The 27,433-nt window shown below is 39.0% G+C and overlaps 1 protein-coding gene across 1 annotated transcript; it reads right to left on the bottom strand.

Moving 5' to 3' along the window:
- Positions 1 to 247: 247 nt before the first annotated feature.
- LOC132096813 (3-ketodihydrosphingosine reductase) lies at positions 248 to 27,000 on the bottom strand. Its single transcript, XM_059502427.1, has 10 exons — positions 26,662 to 27,000; positions 25,448 to 25,537; positions 24,944 to 25,000; positions 22,637 to 22,702; positions 22,458 to 22,553; positions 8,803 to 8,994; positions 8,625 to 8,708; positions 5,248 to 5,331; positions 3,606 to 3,707; positions 248 to 1,331 (listed from the first exon to the last, which is right to left on the bottom strand). The coding sequence occupies exons 1-10, from the start codon at positions 26,848 to 26,850 to the stop codon at positions 1,212 to 1,214; spliced, it is 1,080 nt and encodes a 359-aa protein (XP_059358410.1). The 5' UTR covers positions 26,851 to 27,000; the 3' UTR covers positions 248 to 1,211.
- Positions 27,001 to 27,433: the final 433 nt, after the last annotated feature.

Below are 27,433 nucleotides of genomic sequence, written 5' to 3'. Positions count from 1 at the left end.
GTGTCATTTTCTCTCTAACTATTGTGTTGTCAGTAAGGTACGACTTGCAATAGGGACAAGTGGCAGGTTTGGAAGCAGAAAACAGTATATATGCTGGAACCATCTATTTTACGTTACGACAGAGCAGCGCACGAGGATATTCACTTGTCCTGTGGAAGCCATATTGCTTGTTTTCATGTCAAAATCGGATCAAGCTTCACAACATCTACAGTGTTTAAAATACCTGCGCGAACACTAGATGGACTCGCATTTATTCACCTTCAATACTACAGAGATCTGGGGTTGTGGACATGGAACCATCCGACTATGACGGATTCTAGATCAGCTTTTAACACGGGCTGCTGCACATGTAGGCTTTTGCTCAGGTTACACCTGATCCGTTTGGATCTCCAGCTCCACCTGTTGGCAGAGAGGTGCACTGACTCGAGCCAGGGAGCCTTTAAACCTCTGCGATGGCTTTTCCTTACACATCCTTCAGTTCAGTGAACTCTTAGAAGCCCCTGAGGTCACTTAAACGCATGCATACAAGCAGACAAATATACATACACACTCGCACGCACATTTATAAGGTAAACATTTCCTTCAGAAACCCCCACACAGAGCAAAGATGATAAGGCAGAGTGGCAGACTCCGGCTGTCCTGTATCCGTACCTTAAAACTATGAAATCTAAAAGCAGGAAGATACAGTGCTTGACTATGAACATCACAGACCAGTCAAAAGAACAGTTCTTCACCTCACTGTAACATAAGGAAGTGAAGTTGTTTTTTTACCCATACGGCAAATGGTAACATCTTAATTTAAATAAAAGTTGACTGAAATTATTTCTAGTGTTAAAATAACATTAGGCCAACAGGCTAGAACAAGAACTCAGATAGCATGTGGTTTTGAGAACAACCACGAACTTTCATTAACGAGAGAATGTACTAGAGGCAGTGAGAACCAGAGAGTAAATCTTTTCAATGCATATAAAGTTTTAAAGAGCTTGAAATATTGATGCAGCATGCACTGGAATGATCGGGGTCCTGAAAGACACATGAAAGATGGACGCCTATCACAGGTCTACTGAAACAAATTAGCAAAAACAGTGTTTTGTCAGTTTAGACCTCTTCTACGCATTTGAACATGTCTGCCAGGACAGGCGGTGCGTGCTGTGAGGTGTGTGTGTGTGTTAGTGGTGCTGACGGAGGTGCATGTGGTGGGAAGGCTGGTGCTACTCCCTCTTGTCTGCTGCTTTGGACTGTTCTCTCTGGATCATGCAGCGGCGGACGATGCTGTCGAAGCTGCCCAGGTAGAAGAGAGCGATGGTGCGGAACAACCCCATCGTCACAATCTGCACAGAATGACATAATGACCATCTGAACATCACAGAAAAACAAAAGATCATCTAAAAACTAAATCTACCTACCAATCCATCTATCTATTCATCCATTTATCTATCCATCTATTTACTTAGATATTGTCTATTCATCCATCCATCCATCTACTTCGATATTGTCTATATATCCATCCATCTATCCATCCATCCATCCACTAAGATATTCTGTCCATTCATCCATCCATCTATTTCAGCTATTTTTAAACTCTGATTTTGTAAATTTCATATTAGGTTAAAACTGTAAGAATCCAAACTGTGGGTAGTTGCCATGACATCAGACAGCTGGACGGATTTAGAAACCTCATAATAATTTTGTCAACAAGATATAAAGAGTAGAAGAATAGAAGTAATACAAGCTTTCACACTGTGAAACACGGCCACAGACTGAATCTGCAGACTCTCTTCACATATGGAAAATGTTGAATGTCACAGAAAGGATTTAAAAATGGTTCTGCGCACAAAGATTCCTTCCTCACATGCTGATAACATCTGAATCGGTTTTACTTTAAAATCTGCTGTGACTCGATCTTCTATTCTTCAAAGGAATTCATAAAAAAGGAGCAGTAAAACAATGCCACCTGGCTGATCTCTCAGCTTTATTCCTCAGTTTTGAGTCCGAGAAGAGCTGGGCAAAAGTCAAGAGGCTCATTAAAATCTTCAAAGGGAATATCGAAGACTGTGATTGACTCAAATAGCCCTATGACAGCTGAATGCAAACATGATGTTACTAAGATACAAAGGCCAGGCAGGATGATGAAAGACACATGATGCAGAAATAATTACACAAAAACTCATCCATTTCTATCTCCTAAGGTACTGTCTAGGGATGCACGATAATGATTTTTCATGGCCGATTCCGATACAGATTTTTTTACAAGCAAACTGGCCGATTCCGATTTCCGATTTTTTTTTATATCTTTTAAGCAACAAACAAGAAAGGAGGAAAGTATGTATAAACAAGATGTTTATTTGGTATTTAATAGGGCAAACTGGCTTTTGGCTATTGAAAACAATAACTGTAACCATCTGAAATTAACGGCAGTAACTGCACAGTAAGTAGCCTACATTCAATACAAACACAGATGGTACAGACATCAGCATTTAGCTTTTGTTTTTGAATTGGGTTGAAACTACATTGAACTGGCCTTAAATTAAAAGATTAACTGTAACCATGTGAAATTAAAGGCAATAACTGCATAGTTCTACAGTCCAAACAACACAATCAACACACATTCAATAAGATGTTTCTTAATCAGCATTCAATATTTGTTTTAGTTTTTAAATTTGGTTTTAAATAAAAAAAAAAAACTGGTCTTTACCAGTGAGACTAAATAAAAAGTATGCTATATAAATACATTCCAAAATGTTAAAATCAAATAATGTTGGTGTGAATAAAACAAAGATGCAAAAAGTGTTTCATTCATCCAATTAAAAAAAAAAATTAGGGTAGGATTCACATCTATATTTTTTTACTTGAGCCAATGAAAAATAACTTATTGTCTCAAGTAAAAAAATATAGATGTGAATCATTATCCTAAAATGTTTTAATTGGATGAATTAAACTTTTTTTTTTCAGTGTGCTACAGCAGGTGATTTTTAAATCAAGTCTATGTAATTTTAAGGTAAAATAAAAAATAAATCATCCTAATGCAGAACTGACGTTTTTCTGGCTTTTCAAATGTGTATGCAAGCTCTAATTTACAAAAAAAATAAATAAAATTCAGTTTTGTCACAGTTTAGTCCGTTTCGTTTCTCATCCAACACGTGAGAAGTTGTGCTGAACATCCCTTCACGGTCTACGGGTGATCAGGGCGCGGACCGGTACAGTATACGCTCGTGCAGCTTTAGTGCGCGCAGAAAAGGGGCTCTTATTTGTGCGCCAGTACACCAACGGCTGATCGCTTCCTGCTATCTGCCTCAGACATGAAGCTCTGCATTTCCAGTGATCGGCTGCCCGTGTCCTGCGCACAGATTTCGAAATACTTCCACACAAATGGCATAGCGAATGATTACAATGTAATCTGTGCAAGCGAGTGCACTTCCGGAAAAATCGGCCGAATAAAAGACCAAAAACCGGCCGATTGCCGATCGCGTATTTTAAGCAAAAACCGTCCGGTTCCGATTTATGCCCGGTCAACTGGTGCATCCCTAGTACTGTCAGTAAGTCGAATATGATGCCACTGTTGAACTAGACTCAGACTCTCAGTGTTTTGTGATAATGGGCCATACCTGCTGCAGCCCCTCAGTGATGGAGGTAACAGGGGACATCCCACAGGTCAGCGCTGACAGCATGTAGCCATCAGGTCCAAATGAGCTGGTGAAATTTCCCTGCTGTGAGGGAACAGAAACAGTAATAGTTATTGCATAATATATATTATATGAAAATATAAATACTAGTATGTTTTAGGCTTAATATCAAACTGAATTAGAAAAAAGATCAACCGATTTAATTTAAGGAACAGAAGGTTATCAAAATTGACTAGTGTTTTAAAGATATAATTAGGGCTGTGCAAAAAAAAAAAAAATTTGAATGTGATTTTCATGCGCATCTTGTCAGTAAAGGCTCTCCTGTGATTAGTAGTATATCTCCAGCACGTGCGTTCAGATCAGGATTGCCAGGTTTTCAAAACAAAACCTGCCCAATTACATAAAACTAGCCCAATCGTGTTTCGTTCCGGGTAGGGATGGGACGATAACCGGTTTTATTGATAACCGTGATAAAATGTGCTGAAGGTTAGTAATATCGTTTAAAAATGAATTATCATTAAAACAGTGTTTGATTATCGCGGTTTTAATAACTCGCTATTAAATCATGTCCAGCCAGCAACAGTCTGACGCAAGCGCAGCGCACAATGTTTTTTTTCGAGAAGGAATGGCGAAAGTCAGTGACTTTTCTATGCTTCTACACTTTTCATTGTAAGGAAGGAAATGCCACAGAATTTAATCTTTCTTTAAATTAAGTGCATAGAGTTGCTTGTTTTATTAGTTGTTTGTTGATTATTAAATATAAAACTTGCTGAAATGTTTTCAGTGTGAGCATCAACTATTTTTGAACACTTTCATCTCGTTTCAACAAAACCGTGATAATATTGATAATCGTGATAATTTTAGTCACTATAATAGTGATATTAAATTTTCATACCATCCCATCCCTAGTTCCGGGAGATAAAATACAAATTATTGGCGGGGTTCCCTTGGTAAAATTCGCATTTTAGGGGCTAAACATCACGTTATTGGTACTGTTGCTTCAACTCGCAGACATGAAAAACAACTGCAGACTTGGCAACACTGGTTGGCCTTTAATACAAAGAGCCATAGTTCACGGACAATAAACAAAATCGATTTCAAAATCGGAGGCGATTCTTTGTCAATTTTGAAAGCGATTTTGTATAGCTTGTCGGTGGACTATGGCTCTGCGTAGTAAATGCCGCTCCAACTGAACCAGTGTTGCCAAGTCCGCGGTTGTGTTTCATGTCCGCGGGTTGAAGCGAACCCAATACCAATAACGTGATTTTTAGCCCCTAAAATGCGAATCTTACCAAGGTAACCCTGCCAAAAAAACGTGTTTTTTAACCCCGGGATGCAATTTTTTAAAATTGGACGATGAGATGGACGATGCGATTGGACGATGCGATTGGACGATGAGATGCGCATTAAAAATAACATTTGATTTTTTGCATGGCCCTAGATATAGTTCACCACAAATTAAGAAGTTTTGAAGACCACAGACAAAAAACCCTAATGTCTTTTGAGTTCCACATGCAGAAGAAATTAAGTCATACAAGTCTGAACTGACACAAGGGTGAGAAAATGATCAAAATTCAACTATTACTGGCGGAGTAGTTGAGTGTCTTGACCAATCCCTACTTACCACTGCATCCTTCACTACAATCTTTGCTACTTGCATAGGCTGACAGACTCCAGCTGTTTCTGAAATCAGCTTAGTCTCCAGAGGCTGTCAAAGAGAGAGTCAAATCAGAAGAATAAAAGACAGACAGGCGAGGAAAAAAAAAGAGTCACTTTAGTTTGGGGAGCAATTCTCAGTATTAACTAGAACTATTAAAGGTCCTATGACATGACAATTTCACTTTCTGAGGTTTTTTTAACATTAATATGAGTTCCCCTAGCCTGTATATGGTCCCCAAGTTTCTAGAAATTTTAATTGGTGTAAATCGAGATTTTACCATCTTTCTCTGCCGTTGAGAAAATGGAAGCTCAAACGGGCTGATCTGGAATCTCCTCTTTGTGACGTTGTAAGGAGAATTGTTACCTCCCCTTTATCTGCTTTGCCCGCCCAAATATTTACATATGATTCAATCGCAATGTCAGCACAGGCGTTACAAACAGACTTTTATGATATGGATTCGACAGCACCGGCACAAACAGTGAGTAACAGTGTTCATTAATCCGCAATCTGTGATCAGTGATTTCTGATGTGTAGCTAATTATTCAAGTTCACACAGACTTTCTTTCTAAATAGTTTAATACGGTTTATGCATCAGTGACTCAAGCCAGTGACTAAACGATCAACTTCACGTTGTTTCTCTTAGTAGCATGAAACAAATCTGTTATTTAAATTGTGATTAAACTACAGAGAGCGATCAAAGAACGCTCCCTTTTTTTCGGAGCTCTCACACATCGCGAGTATATCTGCACTCTTGCCCAAACTGCCGTTACAATGAATGACGCTGTTATGCTGCACAACAAAGCTCTTACTGTATTCATGTGTTTGCTGTTAGTTGTGGTGAAAGCATTTTGTGAGAGAAAACATGTTGCAATAATGACGAGATGACTGCATTCACGCGATAAACAGACTCTGTCTACTCAATGCTCATCACTGCAGCCTTTCATGTGATGGGAAAAGATCTAAAAAATATTTCGACAGCTGTAATAGTAAATATTATATACATGTAATATGCATTTCAAATGCAAAGATGTCAGCCAATCACAACGGTGGTCGTTTACTCAGTCTCACAGCAGACACGCCCCTTCAAACAGAGCATTCAAACCAGAGGGCTAATATCAGGATATAAAAATGCTTTTTATTTCTAAATTTTAAATGTAAAAATCATACTAACAATATAAGTACACCTAAGGAAACATTAAAAAGCATTTAAAGAAAAGGAAATAATCCATGTCATGGGACCTTTAACTATGACTTTTGCCTTAATTCACTCCAAATTTGCTGCTTATTAATAGTAAGGCAATTGTTAAGTTTAAGTATGGGGTAGAGATTAAGGGATCTTAAATATGGTCATGCAAAATATGGCATTAATATGTGCTTTACAAATACTAATAAACAGCTAGTATACTAGTAATATGCATGCTTATTAGAGCTGAAACAACGAATCGATTTAATCGCTAAAAATCGATTATTAAAATAGTTGTCAACTAATTTAGTCATCGATTCGTTGCTAAATAACTTTTATTTGCCGTAAGCGGCTCATTTCGTGCATATTTCAAATCTGCGGTGACCAAAGTGTGGCAGTAATGAGCCACCGGAGGTTTTACTCAGCCAGTACAGCAGGAGAAGTAGCGAATAGCCAATAGCTGGCCTTGTTTTATGTCACGTGCTTCCCGAACAGCGTCTCTGCAGCATTTAGCGGGATGTGGGAGACTGGGAGTACTTTACTTTGAGCCTTCAAAAAAGAAGAGTAACCTGTAAACTCTGCACTACTGAACTGTTTAAGGGGACGTTCACATATCGCGTCTTTTGCGCGCTCAAGTTCGTTATTTCCAACACCGCATCGAGTTAAAAACATCTCAACTTTTCAGAATGCTGCAAGCGCATCGCGGGTCATGTGACAAGAACTAACCAATCAGCTTCATCCTTTCCCGTAACAACGTTAAAAGCTCAGTCAAGATGAAAGGAACAGCTGATCATAGTTGTATATGGATTTCCATTTTGAAATAAATTTAGTAGCAGAGCTACTGCAAGCGATTTTTTGAGCTGCAAATCCATTTATCCTTTGCTGAAATTTCCGCGTCTTCAAGGAGAGAGCACGTCATGGTTGATTAGCAAAGGCAGACGCCTCAGGGGCGCTTCTGCACGAGCGCTTTGGAAAGGAGGAGAAAGCGGCGCGCCTAGCGTTTTCCACGCGTTTTTAGGCACGATATGTGAACGGCCCCTAAGACTTTTATTTGTGCAGATTCTCCAGTACAATGTTGTTTGCAAATGTTTAGTCGTAAAAGCTGATAACATTGCTTTTTAACAGTTAACATTTAAAGCTTTACAAACATGTTCTGTGATCAGTTTGTCGTTTAACAGTTCAAAATTCAGTCGTGCAGCCTAATTATGACTGAATGAGAGAGGTAAATGTTTAAAGATATTTGAAATGCACTTTTTTTTCTAAGTATTCACTGCTCTTTTTCACACAGCAGGTTTTTTGTGTGTGACTGTCCAATTTTTTTTTTCTGGACAACCTTCTGATGGATTTTACTTTAAATTGTGAGTTCCATTCAGGTTTCATATCACTGGCACTTTATTCGAAGGATTGTTTACAATTTCACAGCAAAAGCTATAAAGCTGTTTCCCAGTAAATAATAAAATACAATGCACTGCAATTTTATTCTGTTTTATCCTTATTCTTCGTGAAAATATGTTCTGAAAGATTCCTTAATAAGCTTAGTTCGGGATGTTAAACTACTTTAGGAGCTCTAAGGACTGCCATGGTGAAAACATTATTTTAAATCTTGTGAAATTTGCTAGAGTATGGGTCAGTGTTCTGATTGCAGAAGAGTTCGACAAAGGATTACTAACACAATAAAACAACTCCAGGTATATTTTTGATTAGGATATGACAGTGCAAAATGGTTAAAATCTCTTAAAAATCTATGCTGAAGGATAAAGACCATTTATTAATAATTTACTTGGGGAAAAAATGGAAAAAACTAAAATATAAGTACATAAACCGATTAATCGTAAAAATAATCGACAGATTAATCGATTATCAAAATAATCGTTAGTTGCAGCCCTAATGCTTATAAGCAACTAGTTTAGAGTGATGAGCATTGGTCCTTAAAATAAAGTGTTTTATCCAGCATTGCTTTTTGTAGGGACAAAAAGCCACCCAATAATAGCACTTAATATATTTTTAAAATTCAAGAAGAACGAACCAACTATTTAACAGAGCAAAGACATGCATTATTAGAAATCCTTCACTTTTAAATATTCTATTAATATTAATGTTCCATTATAATATTCAAGAGACTAATTCTATTAAGAAAAAAAAACACATGTTCTCTCACCTTAGTCTTATTCTCTTCAGCAAAACCTGGAGTGTCAGTGTCTGGAGGATACGCCACAGTCACATAGATATTATAGGGCTTCATCTAGGAAAGACCAGGAAGAGAGACTAAATTAAAATCAAAGTTTCAACGGACTGTAATGTGGTAGATACTAAGCAAGCATAACGTGTACACACACCTCCATCTGTAAGGCCTCAGCCAGACCACGCAGGGCGAATTTGGATGGTGAGTAGGCCGTGTAGCCAAAGAGGCCGATCTGCCCTGCCTGTGACGACACAAACATGATGCGGCCCATCCGCCTTTCCTTCATGGTGGTGACCACTGCCCGGGTGGGGTAAACACTGCCCAAATAGTTCACCTCCATCAGTTTCTGTTTAAAGAGAGCACACACACTTCACCTCAGGAACAGATTTCTCACCATTATAATGCTAGAGGAATTCTTAGGGCATTTAGAGACGCTTTCCTGCACAGTTTAGCTCCAACCTTGATCAAACTCACCAGCTTGTAATTTAGTAATCTAGTAAAAAACTAGAAATCCTGAAGCGGTGTCCAAAATGGCTTAAATATTCATTGATTTACTCAAATTTGGACACTGATGTAGAGCTGGAGCAGAAACTGTTTCATCACTCATGTCATTTTATCATACATGCATTTCTTAAAAATTACTACAAACTTATTTTGTAATAACACATACCTCTATGCCAGCTTTGTGGTTTTGTCTATGGTACAATAATACAATAAATACTATTTTGGTTTGTAATGCTTCATATGTGTTCACAATTATTCAATGAATAATTAAACAAACATAAAACAATAATTAAAGCTGCAAGCAGCGATGAACGGGCCCTCGCACCCGGGCTCACCGGCAGCGAGTGGCTTTAGTAAATAGGTGAACGGTGAGAAATATGCGTTTAAACTCATAAATATAAGTAGAATATATCCATGTTTATTCCATATATGTGCCAATCTTCCTGTTGCCAGCAGGTGGCGCTACCATTATAATGGAATATTGGCCTTCAGATGTGTTCAGGGCTGCACTCTTATCGAACATGTGAAGTTTGGGGAAGACTGAACATTTTATGCCTGAGTTACAACAACAACTCTTGCTGTGGCGAGACAAATTTTGTCATGGCGTTATGAACACGCCCTTTAACAAAAACTCAAGATCTCAGCAACATTACAGTATAACTAAAGTTGAAAAGGTGAAAAATAATAATAGCACTCCTTTAATAGGCATTATTAAGCAGTTCATAAATACAGCTATAAATGTTTTGTCCTTGAGCTAAGTTCAATCATTGTATTTTCATACTTTAAGTATAATTACGTTATTTTCAAACCAGTTATTTAGGAGTGGTCAGTGGTTCATGAGTTCATTAAAAAAGTGAAATTAAGTGATAAGTGAACTATTTTAGTGTAAATATATAAATATTATTTATACACAGGATAATAGTTGGTCAGTGTGCTTTATTACCTGCTTTATTAACATATATTCCTGCTGTAATTCATGATAAAGTCAGGTTTTTATAAAACATTTAGTAGTTTCCAGCCATCTAATCTAAAGTGAAGACTATTTATACATTTAAAGGAACATTCATCTTCCAAACTAAAAAGTTAAACACAGCGGGATACAGAACACAAATGGAAAAAATGAAACCGTACAGCTGTACATTTGATAAATTATTATATCTATCTATCTATCTATCGGTGTACTGGCTTTCCAATGTCGTTGATATTAGGAGTAAGCAAGTTTAAAACACGTACAGAGTCCATGCAGACGGATGTAGATGCAGAACAAATGTCTTTCTTTATTACTTGAGCTCCATTAAACATGATCTCAAACTACTTGTGTCCTCTCCTTGTTCACATGTACACTTAAAGCCATACCTTATGGACCACATTCAACTAGAACCCTCCTTGCGAGATACTCTGCCGTGCGCTCAAAAACTGTGCTTTCCAAATACCAACACACACGTTATCTAATTAAACATAGCCACAGCACCACCCAGTGGACAAAACCTTTACCATCCCCAAAATGGCTCCTACATATAATTCAAGTGTACAGTTTCCTTTTATTGCATATTGAAAAATATTTCTGATTTCTGTATCCATCTGTGTTGTGTTTGTTTATTTTTCTTTTTCTTAGGAAGATAACTGACCCTTTACTGTCATTTGTAATATATGTGCTTATAAACCAAGAAAAAGTTATTTATAGCTGTATTTTTAAGCTGCTTACTAATGACTATTAATGTTGGGACAAGACTTTATAAAGCATGAACTGACTATTTACTAATGAGTGCAGTTATTATAAAGTGTTACCAATGCATTTACTAATGTTAACAAATTAGACATTATTTTACGGTGTTATCAAATCCATAAATTTTTAGTGTTTTGTAATGATTTTATTGACCTATAAGCATTTGTGAAAGTTCTGCTTGCATTACAGCTTAGTCTTCATCTGGGAGTTAAACAGTTTTACTGTTACATCCATGAGATTATGTAAATTCAAATAAATATGTCACAGGATGTCATAGGTCAATATCAAATGAGTTTGAAATTATTATTTGAATCACAAATAAGGTTTTTTAGGATTTTTAAAAATCCCTAAAACTGTCAGCAAAGGATAAAGTCTAAGATATTTCTATGTGAGTGGCTAAATTTTACTTTTTATAATTATAAAATACATAAACTATGAAATTATACAAAATGTATAAAAAAAACAAAAACAACAACAGTTATTGTTTTCCAATGTTTTTTATTTAAAAAAAAAAATTAGCCTACTGCAATTATTCTAAACAGCTTGAATAAAACCCGTTAATATTTATTATAGACCACTGTAACTGTCTATAATCTAACAAACAAGTTTATTATGAAAATAAAATTGCACCAGATAAATTGGACGATAAAAAAAAAATTGCTAACAATAGTATAATAGAGCATGTTTTAGGTTTTTAGGTGTTTAGATGCAGAAATGGACAAATCAAATGTAAAATAAAATGTAATTGATTTAATTAAATATAGATTAATTCTTGTTAGAGCAAAAAAAAATAAATACGTACATGCATAAAAAAAAAAAGCAGCCAAGACGAATGAGTTTACTTTTTTTTATAGATTAAAACTGAAGACAGAAGCAGCTGGTAAATGTAGTCACTTTAATATTCAAATCCAGTAGATCCACTTCAGATTTATTTCTCAACATGATCACGTGGCTGTTTTCGTTTATATTCACCAAGCTATTATGTATTTTGAAATAATCTTGTCCGTGATGTGTTCGGTTGTACGACGAAAGGCAGAATCCTGCAGCTCGAGAGATCGTTGAGATGTTATTCTGCCCGTCGCGGTTTCAAATAGTCTTTCACACTTAAACGGGTCACAAACACCTGCATTTAGCTCTTGTTGTGTTATAATGGGTGGATTGTGTGATATCGCTGTAATATTTTATTTTTAAAAGCTATAAAACAAGAATAAATTCGTTTTTTGAGAGTTTGTGCAGCCACACGCTCGTGCTCAGAGCGGTGATTCATCTCTCGTATTTCTCACGTAACACTGACCAGAAATCAATTATTAATGAGCCCTGTCTAGGTAAAAATCAGATATGCTGGTTTAGCTTGTCAGTGTGAATTAAATCTAAGTATTTATTTGTATTTTTAACCGATTTAAAAGTGAAACTAAAACAGAGTCTCCTCCCTTTCAGTCCGGGAATTGCACCTGTAGGGGCGCTATTTCTCCCAGACGATGGAAGTCTAAGCACATTGTAACAGTCTTGACCTGTCACATTAGTTTCCTGTGTGGGTATGTAAGGCTTCTACCTGACAATAGCGGGAGATAGTGTGCTTATTGCTCTAGGATATCAGTAAGGCAAAGATAGAAGGAGTGAGAGGTGTTTGAGGCCTAACAGCATGGCATACCACTCCAGTCCAGACTGGGAATCTATGGGATTTTCTGCTCAGTCAATGTAAGATTTGGTGTTTGTCTCATGGTTATTTTTGACCTGTGTGGATTCACATATGGTATGATGTTGATTTATTTTTGCTTGGTTGTAGAAGGACTCTTTAGTCCTTCCGGATGATATCCGGGAAGATTGTACTTCAAAAGGACTGTTTAACCACTGGACACCTTACTTCTATTCTCCTCGGTGTCATCTGGATCGGCCATTTCGTTTCTTGTCTTGTGTGCACTTGAGTACGGCAGAAAACCGTTGTGGTTTCTGCCTATCCAGATAAGAACTCTTGCACTACTTTTGTAAATAATGGTGTTGATGTGTGACTTTTTCCTTTTATTTATTTTGAAATGCTATGCCTCTGGTTATTATATGTGGGGTTTTCTATCATGTATTGATATGTATGCTTTACTGCTTTCTTGTGGAATAATACTCACTTTTGCATCCATTTCTTGTTTTTTTTGAGTATTTGAACTAACACAGACCATAGCCGGTGGTTCCCTCCCTAATATAAATCTTGTGGCAATTGGTCTGGGTATGAATACTAGACGAATTGTTACATAGTGGCACCCGAACAGGGACCTTCAGGCATTTATAAGCTCTTGTGTTCAGGATAAATTTCAGATATTTCAGTATGGCAAGTGAGGCTGCTCTGGGAGAGGATGAAAATGGTCCTGAACTGGATTTCTCATCTGAGGCATTTATTACCCGGAGAGACCCGTTGGGTGAGTTAATGCACACATTCAGCAACTTGTACATTGATCAAGGAGAAGAGGAGGAAAATATCTTAGATGATGTGCAGGAAAGGTTTCTACCCCCACCCCCACTTGAATGGGAAAGTGAGCATAACCAAGCCACACCAATATCAACCACAATGATGATAGAGAGGCTATCAGATCGACTAACTACACTTGAAAGCAGCTGGGAAGAGAACAAACAGAGGTTAGGTGAGTGTGTTTCCCAAAAGGTGTTGGAAGCCAAGGTTCAAACGCTGCAGGAACAAATGAACTACCGTTTTGATAGAGAGAGAGAGAGAATGAAGGATCGGTTGGAACTAGCAATAAGGGACATAGGACAATCCATGATAGACTGTCTGAAACGAAGGGATGTCCAAATTGAGCAAAAATTCAAATCATTCAATGCTCATTCAAATAACTCCACACAGACTGTTCCCAATTGCTCTACTCCTCATACCGCTTCTCAAAATCAAACTTACCACGTACAGAACATTCCATCAATGTATTCAGAAAGTCATACATCCTTGCAGTACAATCCCCCGGTTAAACTTGAGTTCCCTAGCTTGTGATGCTCAGGAAGAGGATCCTGTAAACTTCATTGAGCGTTGTGAAGAATACTTTGCAGTTCGACCTCTTAGTGATGCTGAAGTGCTGGCGGCGTTGACTGCGGTGCTCAAAGGTACTGCTAAAGACTGGTGGCTGGCAGAACGGCAACACGTGAGGAGTTGGAAGCAGTTTCGAGAAGTCTTCTTGCAGTCCTTCTTAAGTGAAGATTACGAAGACGTAGCTATTAGAAGATTGCAGGAAAGGAAACAAGGGGTGAAGGAATGTATTCGGGACTTTGCTTACCGATAGAGCATTATGTATGAAATGGAAAAGTGGAATGAGTGAGAAAGACATTGTCCAGGCTGTACTAAGAAACTGTAACCCTCGTCTAGCTAGTCTATTAAGAGGGACCGTGAAGGATGTTGCTGAACTAGTAAGGATTGGCACACAAATCGAAAGGGATTTTGAAGAATCTAGGAAGTACTGGAGTCAAGTTAATACAGCTGACCAAAAGAAGAAAGTTCAACCAGCTCGCTGTCTCCAAGTAGGACCTTGTCATACCACTGCAAGCATAATCCAACCTTCCGATAATCCAGCCATAACTGGGGTCAACACTGTCACCATCCCTATTATTTTACAAGATCGATACTGTACAGCGATGGTAGATAACCTGGGACCAGATGAGCAAGAACAAGTCATATCACCCCGGGGATGGTCAAGCATTTCTCCTCGCCAATGGACAGCAGCAGACTGCAATTGGAAGAGTGACTTGGAAGTGTGAGATCCAAGGACTTAAGATGGAACTAACATTATACATAATGAGGGATGTGGATTTGACAGTGCCAATCATCCTAGGGATGGATTTTCTGATGGATTCTGGATTGACTTTAGACTTTCAGAGATCCCGATACATCATACCCGCCAGAGAAGGAAGAGCTGAAGAAACTTTTCCATTCTTGACACATGGATCCCAAGCGACAGTACATTTTTATGTAGCTGTACCAGCCCCTCCTATATCTAACGAAACCCAGTTGACCATTCAAAAATTGGTTCAACAAGCTAATACTCATGGTCAGTTCAGAATGCAATTGGAAAAGTTAATGTTGCAATGGCCCACAGTATGCACTCATGAAATAGGACATTCCAACATGGTAAAACACCAAATCATCACCATTGATGAAGTAACAGTCAGAAAACGCCCATATAAAGTTTCTCTGGACAAGCAGCAGTTCATTGAATCTGAAATCATTAATCTGCTAACCAAGAAGATTGTCAGGCCATCAGCTTCTCCATGGGCAGCACCTGTAGTATTAGTGCCTAAGAAGGATGGTAGTTCAAGATTGTGTGTGGACTATCGGGGTTTGAATGCTAAAACTCACCTCGATGCATACCCTATGCCACAGATCCAAGACATTCTGGAATCTTTGCATGGTGCCACAACATTCAGTACACTGGACCTAAAAAGTGGATACTGGCAGGTGGAGATGGTGCCTGACAGCATCCAGAAAACTGCCTTTGTCACTTCGTCTGGGTTATACGAATTTTGTCGTCTTCCTTTCGGGCTTAAAAATGCTGCAGCAACTTTCCAGAGACTAATGGAACAGGCACTTAGAGAAATCAAGGGTAAGTGCTGTTTCATTTACATTGATGATGTTGTGGTGTTCTCCAAGAATGAGGAAGAACACCTTTGCCACCTACAGCAAGTTTTCCATTGTCTCCATAAAGCTGGTCTAACCCTCAACCTGAACAAGTGAAACTTCATGCAACAGACTCTCACCTTCTTAGGGCACATTGTGTCAAGCAGTGGAATAAAAACCGATCCAGCAAAAGTAGAAGCAGTTGCTTCTTTTCCAACCCCTCAGTCAATCAAAGACGTGCAACGATTCCTAGGACTCGCTGGTTGGTACCACCGCTATATCTCTAATTTCTCTGAGAAAGCTGCCCCACTTCATGCACTGAAACAAAAAAAGTCCACTTGGTTATGGTCAGAACAATGTCAACATGCATTCAACACTATAAAACAGGATTTAACCCAGGCACCAGTGTTGATACCCCCAGATTTCAGTAAACCATTCACAGTGCAAACAGATGCTAGTGAGGTTGGGTTAGGTGCGGTGCTAACTCAGGAAACAGCTGGTGAAGAAAAGGTCATCGCCTATGCCTCACGTTTATTACGAGGAGCAGAGAAGGCATACTCTGTCTCTGAAAAGGAATGTTTGGCGGTGGTCTGGGCTGTAGAAAAATGGAGGCCATATTTGGAGGGACGACCATTTACAGTCATAACGGACCATTCAGCGCTGACATGGGTCTTTCAGCACCCAAAGCCATCATCACGCCTCACCCGTTGGACCCTGAGATTGCAAGGCTTTCACTTCTCCGTAAAGTATCGTAAAGGTCAATGCAATGTAGTGCCTGACATATTGTCCAGAGGGCACACCAACCACACCCCTCAGGAGATGATTGCAATAATCAAAGCCACCGATGTATTACCAAGCAACTTGCAAGTAGATCTAGCACAAATTGCCACAGATCAACAAAAAGATCCAGAGTTACAAGAACTGATTCAAGAGGCACAGTGCAATAAACTTCCTGATCCTTCCCGCATCCACTACGTGATGAAGAATGGTTTTCTGTTTCGTAGTCTACCTAAAGTACAACAAGGACAAAAACTCCAACTGATGATCCCGTCCAGTCAACGTGAAGCTATCTTACACTACGTACATGACAGTCCCCTTAGTGGACACTTGGGGAGATTGAAAACGCTATTAAAATTACTGGATTTTGCATATTGGCCTAATGTGAGAAATGAAGTATGGAAGTATTGCAAGGAATGTACCACATGTCAAAAATACAAACCCGCTATAACCAAGCTGTCTGGTCATCTCCAATCAACTCCTGTAGTTGAACCTGGGTTTATGTTAGGAGTGGACTTAATGGGACCTTTCCCTAAGAGCAGTAAACAAAATGAATACCTCCTCGTGGTTGTTGACTATTGCTCTAAATGGATAGAAATGTTCCCATTACGTACTGCCAAGACACCGCAAATAGCCCGGATTCTTGTGGAGGAGATTTTCACCAGATGGGGTACACCTATGTACTTAGTGTCAGATAGAGGGGTACAATTTACATCTCAATTACTCAGTACAGTCTGCAAGCAATGGGGGGTCATTCAGAAATTGACAACCGCTTACCACCCACAAACCAATCTCACAGAAAGAGTTAATCGCAACCTCAAAACAATGATTGCTTCTTATGTAGGTGATCAACATCGACAATGGGACAAGTGGATAGCAGAGTTTCGATTTGCTCTTAACACTGCATGGCATGAGAGCACTGGTTTCACACCTGCAGAGGTTGCATTAGGACGAAAATTGAAAGGGCCCATAGAAAGAGCCATTCACAAACTCCCTGATCCTGATAACCCTGCATATGTTCTTCTTGATAGACAACAGGAACTCATCAACCTGGTGAAAACTAACGTTGAAAGAGCCCAAAGTAAACAGCAAAGGTACTATAATCAACGGCATAAATCTGTGCAGTTTTTGGTGGGAGATTTGGTTTGGGTCCGGACCCATCCTCTTTCCAGAGCAGACGAAGGGTATATGGCTAAGTTGGCAGCAAAATGGAAAGGCCCTGCCAAGGTGGTAAAAGTACTTGGACCTGTTAATTGTTCTGTAAGGTACATTGATAATCCTGATATTGTGGAAACTGTACACGTACAAAATCTGAAGCCATGTTATGGTTATAGCCATCCTTCTGCTGAGGGGGAGGGTATGTAACAGTCTTGACCTGTCACATTAGTTTCCTGTGTGGGTATGTAAGGCTTCTACCTGACAATAGGGGGAGATAGTGTGCTTATTGCTCTAGGATATCAGTAAGGCAAAGATAGAAGGAGTGAGAGGTGTTTGAGGCCTAACAGCATGGCATACCACTCCAGTCCAGACTGGGAATCTATGGGATTTTCTGCTCAGTCAATGTAAGTTTTGGTGTTTGTCTCATGGTTATTTTTGACCTGTGTGGATTCACATATGGTATGATGTTGATTTATTTTTGCTTGGTTGTAGAAGGACTCTTTAGTCCTTCCGGATGATATCCGGGAAGATTGTACTTCAAAAGGACTGTTTAACCACTGGACACCTTACTTCTATTCTCCTCGGTGTCATCTGGATCGGCCATTTCGTTTCTTGTCTTGTGTGCACTTGAGTACGGCAGAAAACCGTTGTGGTTTCTGCCTATCCAGATAAGAACTCTTGCACTACTTTTGTAAATAATGGTGTTGATGTGTGACTTTTTCCTTTTATTTTGAAATGCTATGCCACCATGCTATGGTTATTATATGTGGGGTTTTCTATCATGTATTGATATGTATGCTTTACTGCTTTCTTGTGGAATAATACTCACTTTTGCATCTATTTCTTGTTTTTTTTGAGTATTTGAACTAACACAGACCATAGCCGGTGGTTCCCTCCCTAATATAAATCTTGTGGCAATTGGTCTGGGTATGAATACTAGACGAATTGTTACAACATATACTCAAACAGAGGGACAGCGTGAGAGCTGTCTGACATTTTTTTAATTTTCTGTTATCCATACGGTGTTGTCGTGAAACTATGCATATTTCCTCAGAAGGACTTTTTCATCTGTATGAAAAAATGCTTTGAAGTGTTTGGAAGCTGCCATTTAAAAATACAATACAATTAATTATTCCCTTTTTACGGTCATTTATAAAAAAAAAAAAAAAAAAAAAAAACCACAACAAAACCATTCAAGCCATCCAAAATTCACTCACAATTTAAGTTCCTCCGTGTTTTTGCATCATGTCGACAAAGTTTGGTGTGTATAGTGTAACTCTTCTGAGCAGTGTGCATTAATTCACAGCGAAACTTTTCCAAAAATCCACATTCAAATCAAAATAGCCGACTTCCTGTTGGTCGTAGCTGATGACTGTGAATTAGAAAGTTGTCCGTCTTGATAAGAATAATTTATGTCCCGAGTTTGGTGTCTCTAGCTAAACCTAACCCCCCCACTTTAGACAAAAGGTGGCGCTATAGAGTGCCTCTTCAACGCCCTCTTATGAACTTTTGCCAGCGTTTAGTTATCATTAATACTGATACGTGTTCTGAGTTTGATTAAATTCTAAGCATGTTATATGCCCCACAGCAACAATAATTTTAGATATCAATATTTCCTCAGCCGATTTATATTGGCTGTGTTTTGACATTATTCTGATGAAGTTGGAAGCAAATCGAGTAAAAGATGCTGAATTCAAAGCATTTTGAAAATGACACTTCCTGCTGCCAGTGGGTGGCGCTATAACTGACTCCTAATAGTCACATATATGCGATCGTCATCATACAACAAACAAACCGATGAAGTTTGATCAAACTCAGGTAGTGTATGTGGATGCTATTAGACACGTCCGGTTTCTCATTTCTCGCCATAATTTCAATGCCTCAACACGAGCAAACCGTTCGTGATACCAAAAATCCCCTGGCAATTTTTCATCCCCAATGTCTTGAGATCATATTGACAGAGTTTGGTGGCAATCGGCTAAAAAAAACCTATGACAAGTATTTCAAATTCCAGAGCATGCGCTTTTTACATAGCTCTAAATAGCTGACTTCCTGTTGGGCGGAGCCTATGACATGCAAAACAAAAGTTGTTTGGCACAATGAGATCTATATGTGTACTGAGTTTCATATGAATGTGCGCGCAAGTATGTGTGAGCTATACATCAACATTTCTGACTGTGTTCCAGGGGGCGCCGTAGAGCCCCTGTGCCACGCCCGGGTCCCAGCCTCTGCAGGCTCCTAAAGGCCACAGATTCCAAAGTGTGCGCAAATTTTCAAGAGTTTTTGAGTATGTTAAGGGCCCCAAAAGCCTCCACAACTTTGACGAAAAATGTGAATACTAAACCCTAAATAGCCAACTTCCTGTTGGGCGGAGCCTATGACATGCAGTAGGCAAGTAGTTTGGTTTGATGAGATCTACATGTGTAACGAGTTTCATGTGTCTACGTGCAATTATGCATGATACATGGCCCTCAGTATTACACGGGGCGCTGTAGAGCCCCTGTGCCACGCCCGTGTATCAGTCTCTGCCCGGCCCTAATGGCTGCAGGTTCCTAGGTGTGTGCCAATTTAAGAGTTTGAGCATGTTAAGGACCCCAAAAGCCCCCGTAACGTTAGAAAAAAAAAATAATAATAATAATAATAATAATAATAAATAATCCTAAGTAAAACAATAGGGCTCTCGCCCTCCAGGCTTGAGCCCTAATAATAAATATAGCTGCAAGCAGCAATTACGGGGCAAAGCAGTCCAGCGGCAAATTTAGGAGCCAAGCATGGCATGGAGCATCACACAAAATGCATTAAGCAATAACAGCAATTTTAGGATTATTGTAATTGAAATGCCAAAAAAAAAAAATCATACATAAAACCTCTAGTCGCATGATTACTTGGCTTATCAAGTTTGACAAATAGGTGTCGCTGTTATCAAATCAATTTGGTGTACTCTGTGTGACTTTTCAATGACACACAAAGTTTGGTGTCAATATTCCAAAGCATTCCAGAGATACAGCCTCAAGTATCATTTTGGCATTGTACCTCAAATTCGCTGTGCTATACGAAAACGGTTTTGTCTATCGACACAAAATCCATAACTTTGTGTCTGCACAGTCTAAAGATCATCGGATTAAATTTTGGTTAAAATCGGGCTAACGGTTGATGAGTTCGAAAAAATAGGTTTTCAACATAGCGGACAGGAAGTTCAGTTTACGCTGGCATATTTGGTATCCATGTTATCGGCATAAGCCAGGGATTATTTTGAGACCAGTTTCATTGCAATAGGCTAATGCATTAAAAAGATATTAGAATTTTTATAAGTGTAATTATTCATGGTTAATGAATGGTTTATTACTCTTGACCAATAGGTGGCGCTGTTACCAAATTTATGTGGCATGGTCAGTGTGAGGTGACGATGACACATACAAAGTTTGGTGCAAATATGTCAAAGCTTTGCAGAGATACAACCTCAAATGCTTTTTGGCACCCTTCCAGCAAATTCGTTGAAGCGCTAAATGGGAACAGTTTCGTATATCGACACGAAATCCATAACTTTTTGCCAGCATGGTCTGAAGATGATCCACATAAAAATTTTTGAAAATCTGACTAACGGTCTAGGAGGAATTCGAAAAAGTAGGTTTTCAACATTAATCAAAATGGCAGATAGGAAGTATGGCCAATTTTCGCATAATTGGTATCGATGCTCTCGGCATGACCCACAGAATATAGGGAGACCATTTCAATAGTCTAATTTATTCAAAGGTTCTTAGCATTTTTGTGATATTTCATTATAACTCTTGATCACAAGGTGGCGCTGCCACCAAACCTTTTTGAGTACCTTCAGGGCATGGAGCAGAATCTAAAGAGACTAGTTGTGTGATTTTTGGCCAAACCATTCAGAAGTTATAAGCCAAAATATGCAGTTTTCATATCTCCTGACTACTAGGTGGCGCTGCATCGAAACACTGCAGAGAGTCTCAGGTCATGGTTATTATAAACACACACCAAGTTTGGTCTCAATATGCCAAACCGTTGCCGAGATATAGCCTCACATGCATTATTGCGTACTTTGTCAAATTGGTTCACGTGTCATTCGAGAACGGTAGGACGAATCAACTTGAATTCTACAAATTTTTGCCAGCATGGACTGAAGATGAGCCGACTTAATTTTCGTAAAAATCGGACTAACCGTCTAGGACGAGTTCAAAAAAGTAGGTTTTTCGAAAAATTGAAAATAGCGAAAAAACTAAACCTTGCGATTTGAATTTAGGGGTTCATTCGAATTGGCATGAGCCAAGGATTCAGAGGAAAAAAGAATTGTAATTTTCTGGCTTACGGTTCAAAAGTTATTAGCATAAAAACATTGAAACTATGGACAAGTGGTGGCGCTAGAGAGTTGGAGTTAGAGACTTCAAATTTGCTATAGTTAATGTTGGGACTGTCCTCTATCAGTGTGCCGATTTATACAACTTTCCCGCAATCGGTTCTATGGGCTGCCATAGACTTGCGGCGGAAGAGGAAGAATAATAAAAAGAATCCTAACGGATACAATAGGTGCCCACGCACCTTCGGTGCTTGGCCCCTAATAATAAACGGAGCAGATACAAGAGGGTCCTCACACCTTCGGTGCTCGGGACCTAATAAACGGAGCAGAAACAAGAGGGTCCTCACACCGTCGGTGCTCGTGCCCTAATAATAAACAAAGTAGATACAAAAGAGGGTCCTCGCACCTCGGTGCTCGGGCCCTACTTAGTGTTCAACATTGTATTTGTTTATTATTTTTAGTGTCTCCCCGTGCAGCATTTTTTTTCTCTCCGATAAGAAAGGTCATAGCAACCTAAGGCGACAGTTATGAATATGTTAAAAATTAATATGCCACAGTAAGGAGCAGGTTTGGACAAATCCTTTGATTAGCTTGTTTGCGTTTGATTAGGGTTAACTAAACTCTGCAGGACGGTGGTTCTTGAGGGTCAGAGGGTGTTGCAAGGTGGTTTCTTACTAGCATAATCTGAAAATGCCCACCTGAGTGTCTATGATATACTGATCTTACCTTGAAGCGGTCGACTTCCACTTCCTCAAACTTCCCAGATATAGACGTCCCAGCACAATTGACCAGCATGTCCACAGGACCCAGCTTCTCTTGAGCCTGTGGAGCAAACACACAACGGTCAACAACCTCATCACAAACCATCTGAAGAAAACATTAATAGCAGTTAAATATAAACATACTTGTTTAATGACGCTTTCCACCTGGTTGTAGTCCTTCGACACGTCAACAGAAATGCAAAGCACCACCTAGAGGTGATCAAAACAATAATCATACACCCATTTAAGATTTCTGGGTTGATTTTGAGTGCACTAGCCAAAAATACATCCTTACATTTAAAGATGTAGAAACATACCAAGGCCAGGCAAGTTTATTTATTTAGCACATTTCATACACAATGATAATTTAAAGTGCTTTACATAAAGTAAAATCATGAAGAAAAAAAAAATTTAAATAAAAAGCAATTTTAAAACTTTGGAAATTATTTAAAAATTAACTTATTTAAAATGAATTTAAAACCGAAATAGAAAATGATTTTACATAAAATACAGTGAATACGTAACGTATAGTGCAATCTGATCGGACATTGCACAGTGCTCATTCAATAAATGCACAGCTAAACAGATGGGTTTTAGGTCTACAGTCGTGGCCAAAAGTTTTGAGAATTGCATAAATATTGGAAAAGTTGCTGCTTAAGTTTTTATAATAGCAATTTGCATATACTCCAGAATGTTATGAAGAGTGATCAGATGAATTGCATAGTCCTTCTTTGCCATGAAAATTAACTTAATCCCAAAAAAACCTTTCCACTGCATTTCATTGCTGTCATTAAAGGACCTGCTGAGATCATTTCAGTATTTGTCTTGTTAACTCAGGTGAGAATGTTGACGAGCACAAGGCTGGAGATCATTATGTCAGGCTGATTGGGTTAGAATGGCAGACTTGACATGTTAAAAGGAGGGTGATGCTTGAAATCATTGTTCTTCCATTGTTAACCATGGTGACCTGCAAAGAAACGCGTGCAGCCATCATTGCGTTGCATAAAAATGGCTTCACAGGCAAGGATATTGTGGCTACTAGGATTGCACCTAAATCAACAATTTATAGGATCATCAAGAACTTCAAGGAAAGAGGTTCAATTCTTGTAAAGAAGGCTTCAGGGCGTCCAAGAAAGTCCAGCAAGCGCCAGGATCGTCTCCTAAAGAGGATTCAGCTGCGGGATCGGAGTGCCACCAGTGCAGAGCTTGCTCAGGAATGGCAGCAGGCAGGTGTGAGTGCATCTGCTCGCACAGTGAGGCCAAGACTTTTGGAAGATGGCCTGGTGTCAAGAAGGGCAGCAAAGAAGCCACTTCTCTCCAAAAAAAACATCAGGGACAGATTGATCTTCTGCAGAAAGTATAGTGAATGGACTGCTGAGGACTGGGGCAAAGTCATATTCTCCGATGAAGCCACTTTCCGATTGTTTGGGGCATCTGGAAAAAGGCTTGTCCGGAGAAGAAAAGGTGAGCGCTACCATCATTCCTGTGTCATGCCAACAGTAAAGCATCCTGACACCATTCATGTGTGGGGTTGCTTCTCATCCAAGGGAGTGGGCTCACTCACAATTCTGCCCAAAAACACAGCCATGAATAAAGAATGGTACCAAAACACCCTCCAACAGCAATTTCTTCTAACAATCCAACAACAGTTTGGTGAAGAACAATGCATTTTCCAGCACGATGGAGCACCGTGCCATAAGGCAAAAGTGATAACTAAGTGGCTCGGGGACCAGAATGTTGAAATTTTGGGTCCATGGCCTGGAAACTCCCCAGATCTTAATCCCATTGAGAACTTGTGGTCAATCCTCAAGAGGCGGGTGGACAAACAAAAACCCACTAATTCTGACAAACTCCAAGAAGTGATTATGAAAGAATGGGTTGCTATCAGTCTGGATTTGGCCCAGAAGTTGATTGAGAGCATGCCCAGTCGAATTGCAGAGGTCCTGAAAAAGAAGGGCCAACACTGCAAATACTGACTCTTTGCATAAATGTCATGTAATTGTCGATAAAAGCCTTTGAAACGTATGAAGTGCTTGTAATTATATTTCAGTACATCACAGAAACAACTGAAACAAAGATCTTAAAGCAGTTTAGCTGCAAACTTTTTGAAAACTAATATTTATGTAATTCTCAAAACTTTTGGCCACGACTGTAGATTTAAATGTGACTAGTGTTTTAGCACATCTGATCTCTTCTGGAAGCTGATTCCAACTGCGGGCGGCATAGTAACTAAAGGAGTCCCCTTGTTTTGTGTGAACCCTTGGCATTTCTAACTGACTCGATCCTAGTGATCTGAGTGGTCTGTTAGGTTTATATATTCAGTGAGCATATCTGCAATATATTTCGGTCCTAGGTCATTGAGTGATATTTAGACGAGTAAAAGTACTTTCAAATCAATTCTAAATGTAACTGGAAGCCAGTGTAAGGACCGGACACCACAGAAATACATACCTGCTTATCATTTATGGCACATTTCTCCACTTCTTTCTTGGCTTGAACCAGTTTGTGCTGTAGAAAAATATGTACACCCGCAAATATTTACTTCCAATGACAGCAATAATTATTATGTCTACTAACAATCAAATGTTTGGGCTCAGCACTTTTTTTCTAAAAGAAATTAATAGCAAGTATGCATTATACTGGTCTAAAGTGACAAAGATATCTATTAAGTTACAAAACAAGGTAATTGCGGTCTGTTTAAAAAAAAATCCTCATATTAGAATGACTTCTGAAGGATCATGTGACACTGAAGACTGGAGAAATGATGCTGAAAATTCAGCTTTGCATCACAGGAATGAATTGCATTAGAAAATATATTACAATAGAAAACTTTAATAGTATTTTACAAGATTACTGATCTTACTGTATTTCTGTTCAAATAAATGCAGCCTTGTTGAACATTAGAGATTCTGGACCACAAACTTTTGACGCTAGTGTATAGAGTGAGTGACAGACCTCATCTCGTGCCACCAGAGTGATGAAGGCACCATGTCTGTAGCATTCCATGGCAATACACTTCCCGATCCCACTGCTGCCTCCGGTCACCTGATGACGGACACGCCATTTATTACAAACCAAGCAAGTCATGGTTCATACGTTTTACTAAAATATGCAAACACGACTACAAACAAATTCACCAAACAAGCAATTATCTACACTGCAGGTGCCACAGAATGTGCATCTGCTCTCATCCAGTAGATATAGAGTGCAACAGTTAGGTAGCAGATGTAAAAAATCCTGTTCATATACTCCATAAATTGATTTTTTTAACAATAATGCACAAGACTGATGGTTTGAATCATGACTTAACCCTATGAAGTCTACTTAATCTCTAACACCTGTGATTCATCAACATGAGCAATACTTACCGGTTGTACACAAAGCCTTCTTTCGCCCAATTGATAGTTTATGGGCTTTTTCTTAAAATTTTTCAAATATGATACTCAAAAAAAAAAAAAAAAAAAAAATGATCATGCATATATGGACGACAACAAATGGGACAAACAGGATCATGGCTTTTCAAAATGTATGAATGCTCTGTGTGAATTCATTCTGATGTTTCTATGAATACACTCAACTGCATAAAGCATGAATAGGCATTTTATTTACAATGCTTTGCAAAATACCCCATGAAATCATCCCAGATAAACACTGCATTTTTCTAGCTCAACATGCTGTTCATTTACAACTAGAGAAGTCTGAGCGCTTGATAAACTATGAACCCTAGCAAATGCGAAAACATGCAGTGCCCGCTTGAAATGTCCATTGCCCTGTAACAAATGGTTGCATAACCAGTACAATTACACTTGTTTGGCCTCCAGTAAAATAGGACCTTAAACATGAATATTAGTTCATTTGATTAGCATTTTCAATCTAAAGCAATAACAGTTTCAGCAACTGATCAAGTCAAATGCACATCTGCACTGCTGCATGAGTTACATGTGACAATGAATAATTATCAGTAATCACAACTGCATTAGGTTTATGATTGCCTACTAAAAATTCACGATCAATGAGTTAATGCAATCAAATTATTAGGCTTTTTCGATAGACGGACTACAGAACCGATTGACAACATCCTTGTAACATTGGTTTCTTGTTAGCTTAGCTGCTTCTGATGTTATGAGATCTGTAATTTCTAACATATTTAAATAACAGAGTTAACTTACCACCACATGGGCCCCGTTCAGTTTGAGCGGTTTGGGACTTATTAACGGGGATATCATGTACAGCAGCAGCACGAAGGCCACGATGAAAGCAGCCACTACCAGGAGCATCACGAAAGGCAGAAGCAGCCACCAGGAGTTAAAGGATAGCCAGTTTGAGAGCGTGGAGCCGAGAGCCTCTTCAGAGGACATGGGTCAACCTGATGCTGCTGACGTTAGCTCACAAGCTAAATGTGCAATTCCAGACACTCCTCCGTCTCGGGGACAGAAGATAACAGGCCTTCGGACGAGCCGTTTATGCTCCTTTATTATCTAGTGACGTGTGCCGTAGATAAAATACTAAATTCAAGCCGAGAGACAGCAAAAGCTAACTCTCCGTTCACTACATTAACCAAAACAGAGAATCTATCCACTTTGAACGAATGCTGGTTGCGTTTGAGCGGTGGGGTTATGGGAGTTGTAGTTTTAAGCCTCCGATTACCACGTCAGAACGCGCCTTTCATGGAAAAATGGACTACAAGTTCCAAAGTTCAACGTTCTTTCCAGAGCAAGGAGACAAATAACTGTCACTTTCTTGATTAATGTTGTGGAGCGTTGTAATGGTATTTTTTGTTGCCATCTTCGCCACTGAATTAGAGTCAAACATACAGGTGCATCTCAAAAAAGTTAATTTCAGTAATTCAACAAATTGTGAAACTCGTGTATTAAATTCAATGCATACAGACTTAAGTTGTTTAAGTCTTTGGTTCTTTTAATTTTGATGATTTTGGCTCGC

This window comes from Carassius carassius, chromosome 20 (assembly GCF_963082965.1).
Source record: "Carassius carassius chromosome 20, fCarCar2.1, whole genome shotgun sequence".
Lineage (NCBI taxonomy): Eukaryota > Metazoa > Chordata > Actinopteri > Cypriniformes > Cyprinidae > Carassius > Carassius carassius.
This window is presented reverse-complemented; position numbering and strand designations above follow the sequence as displayed.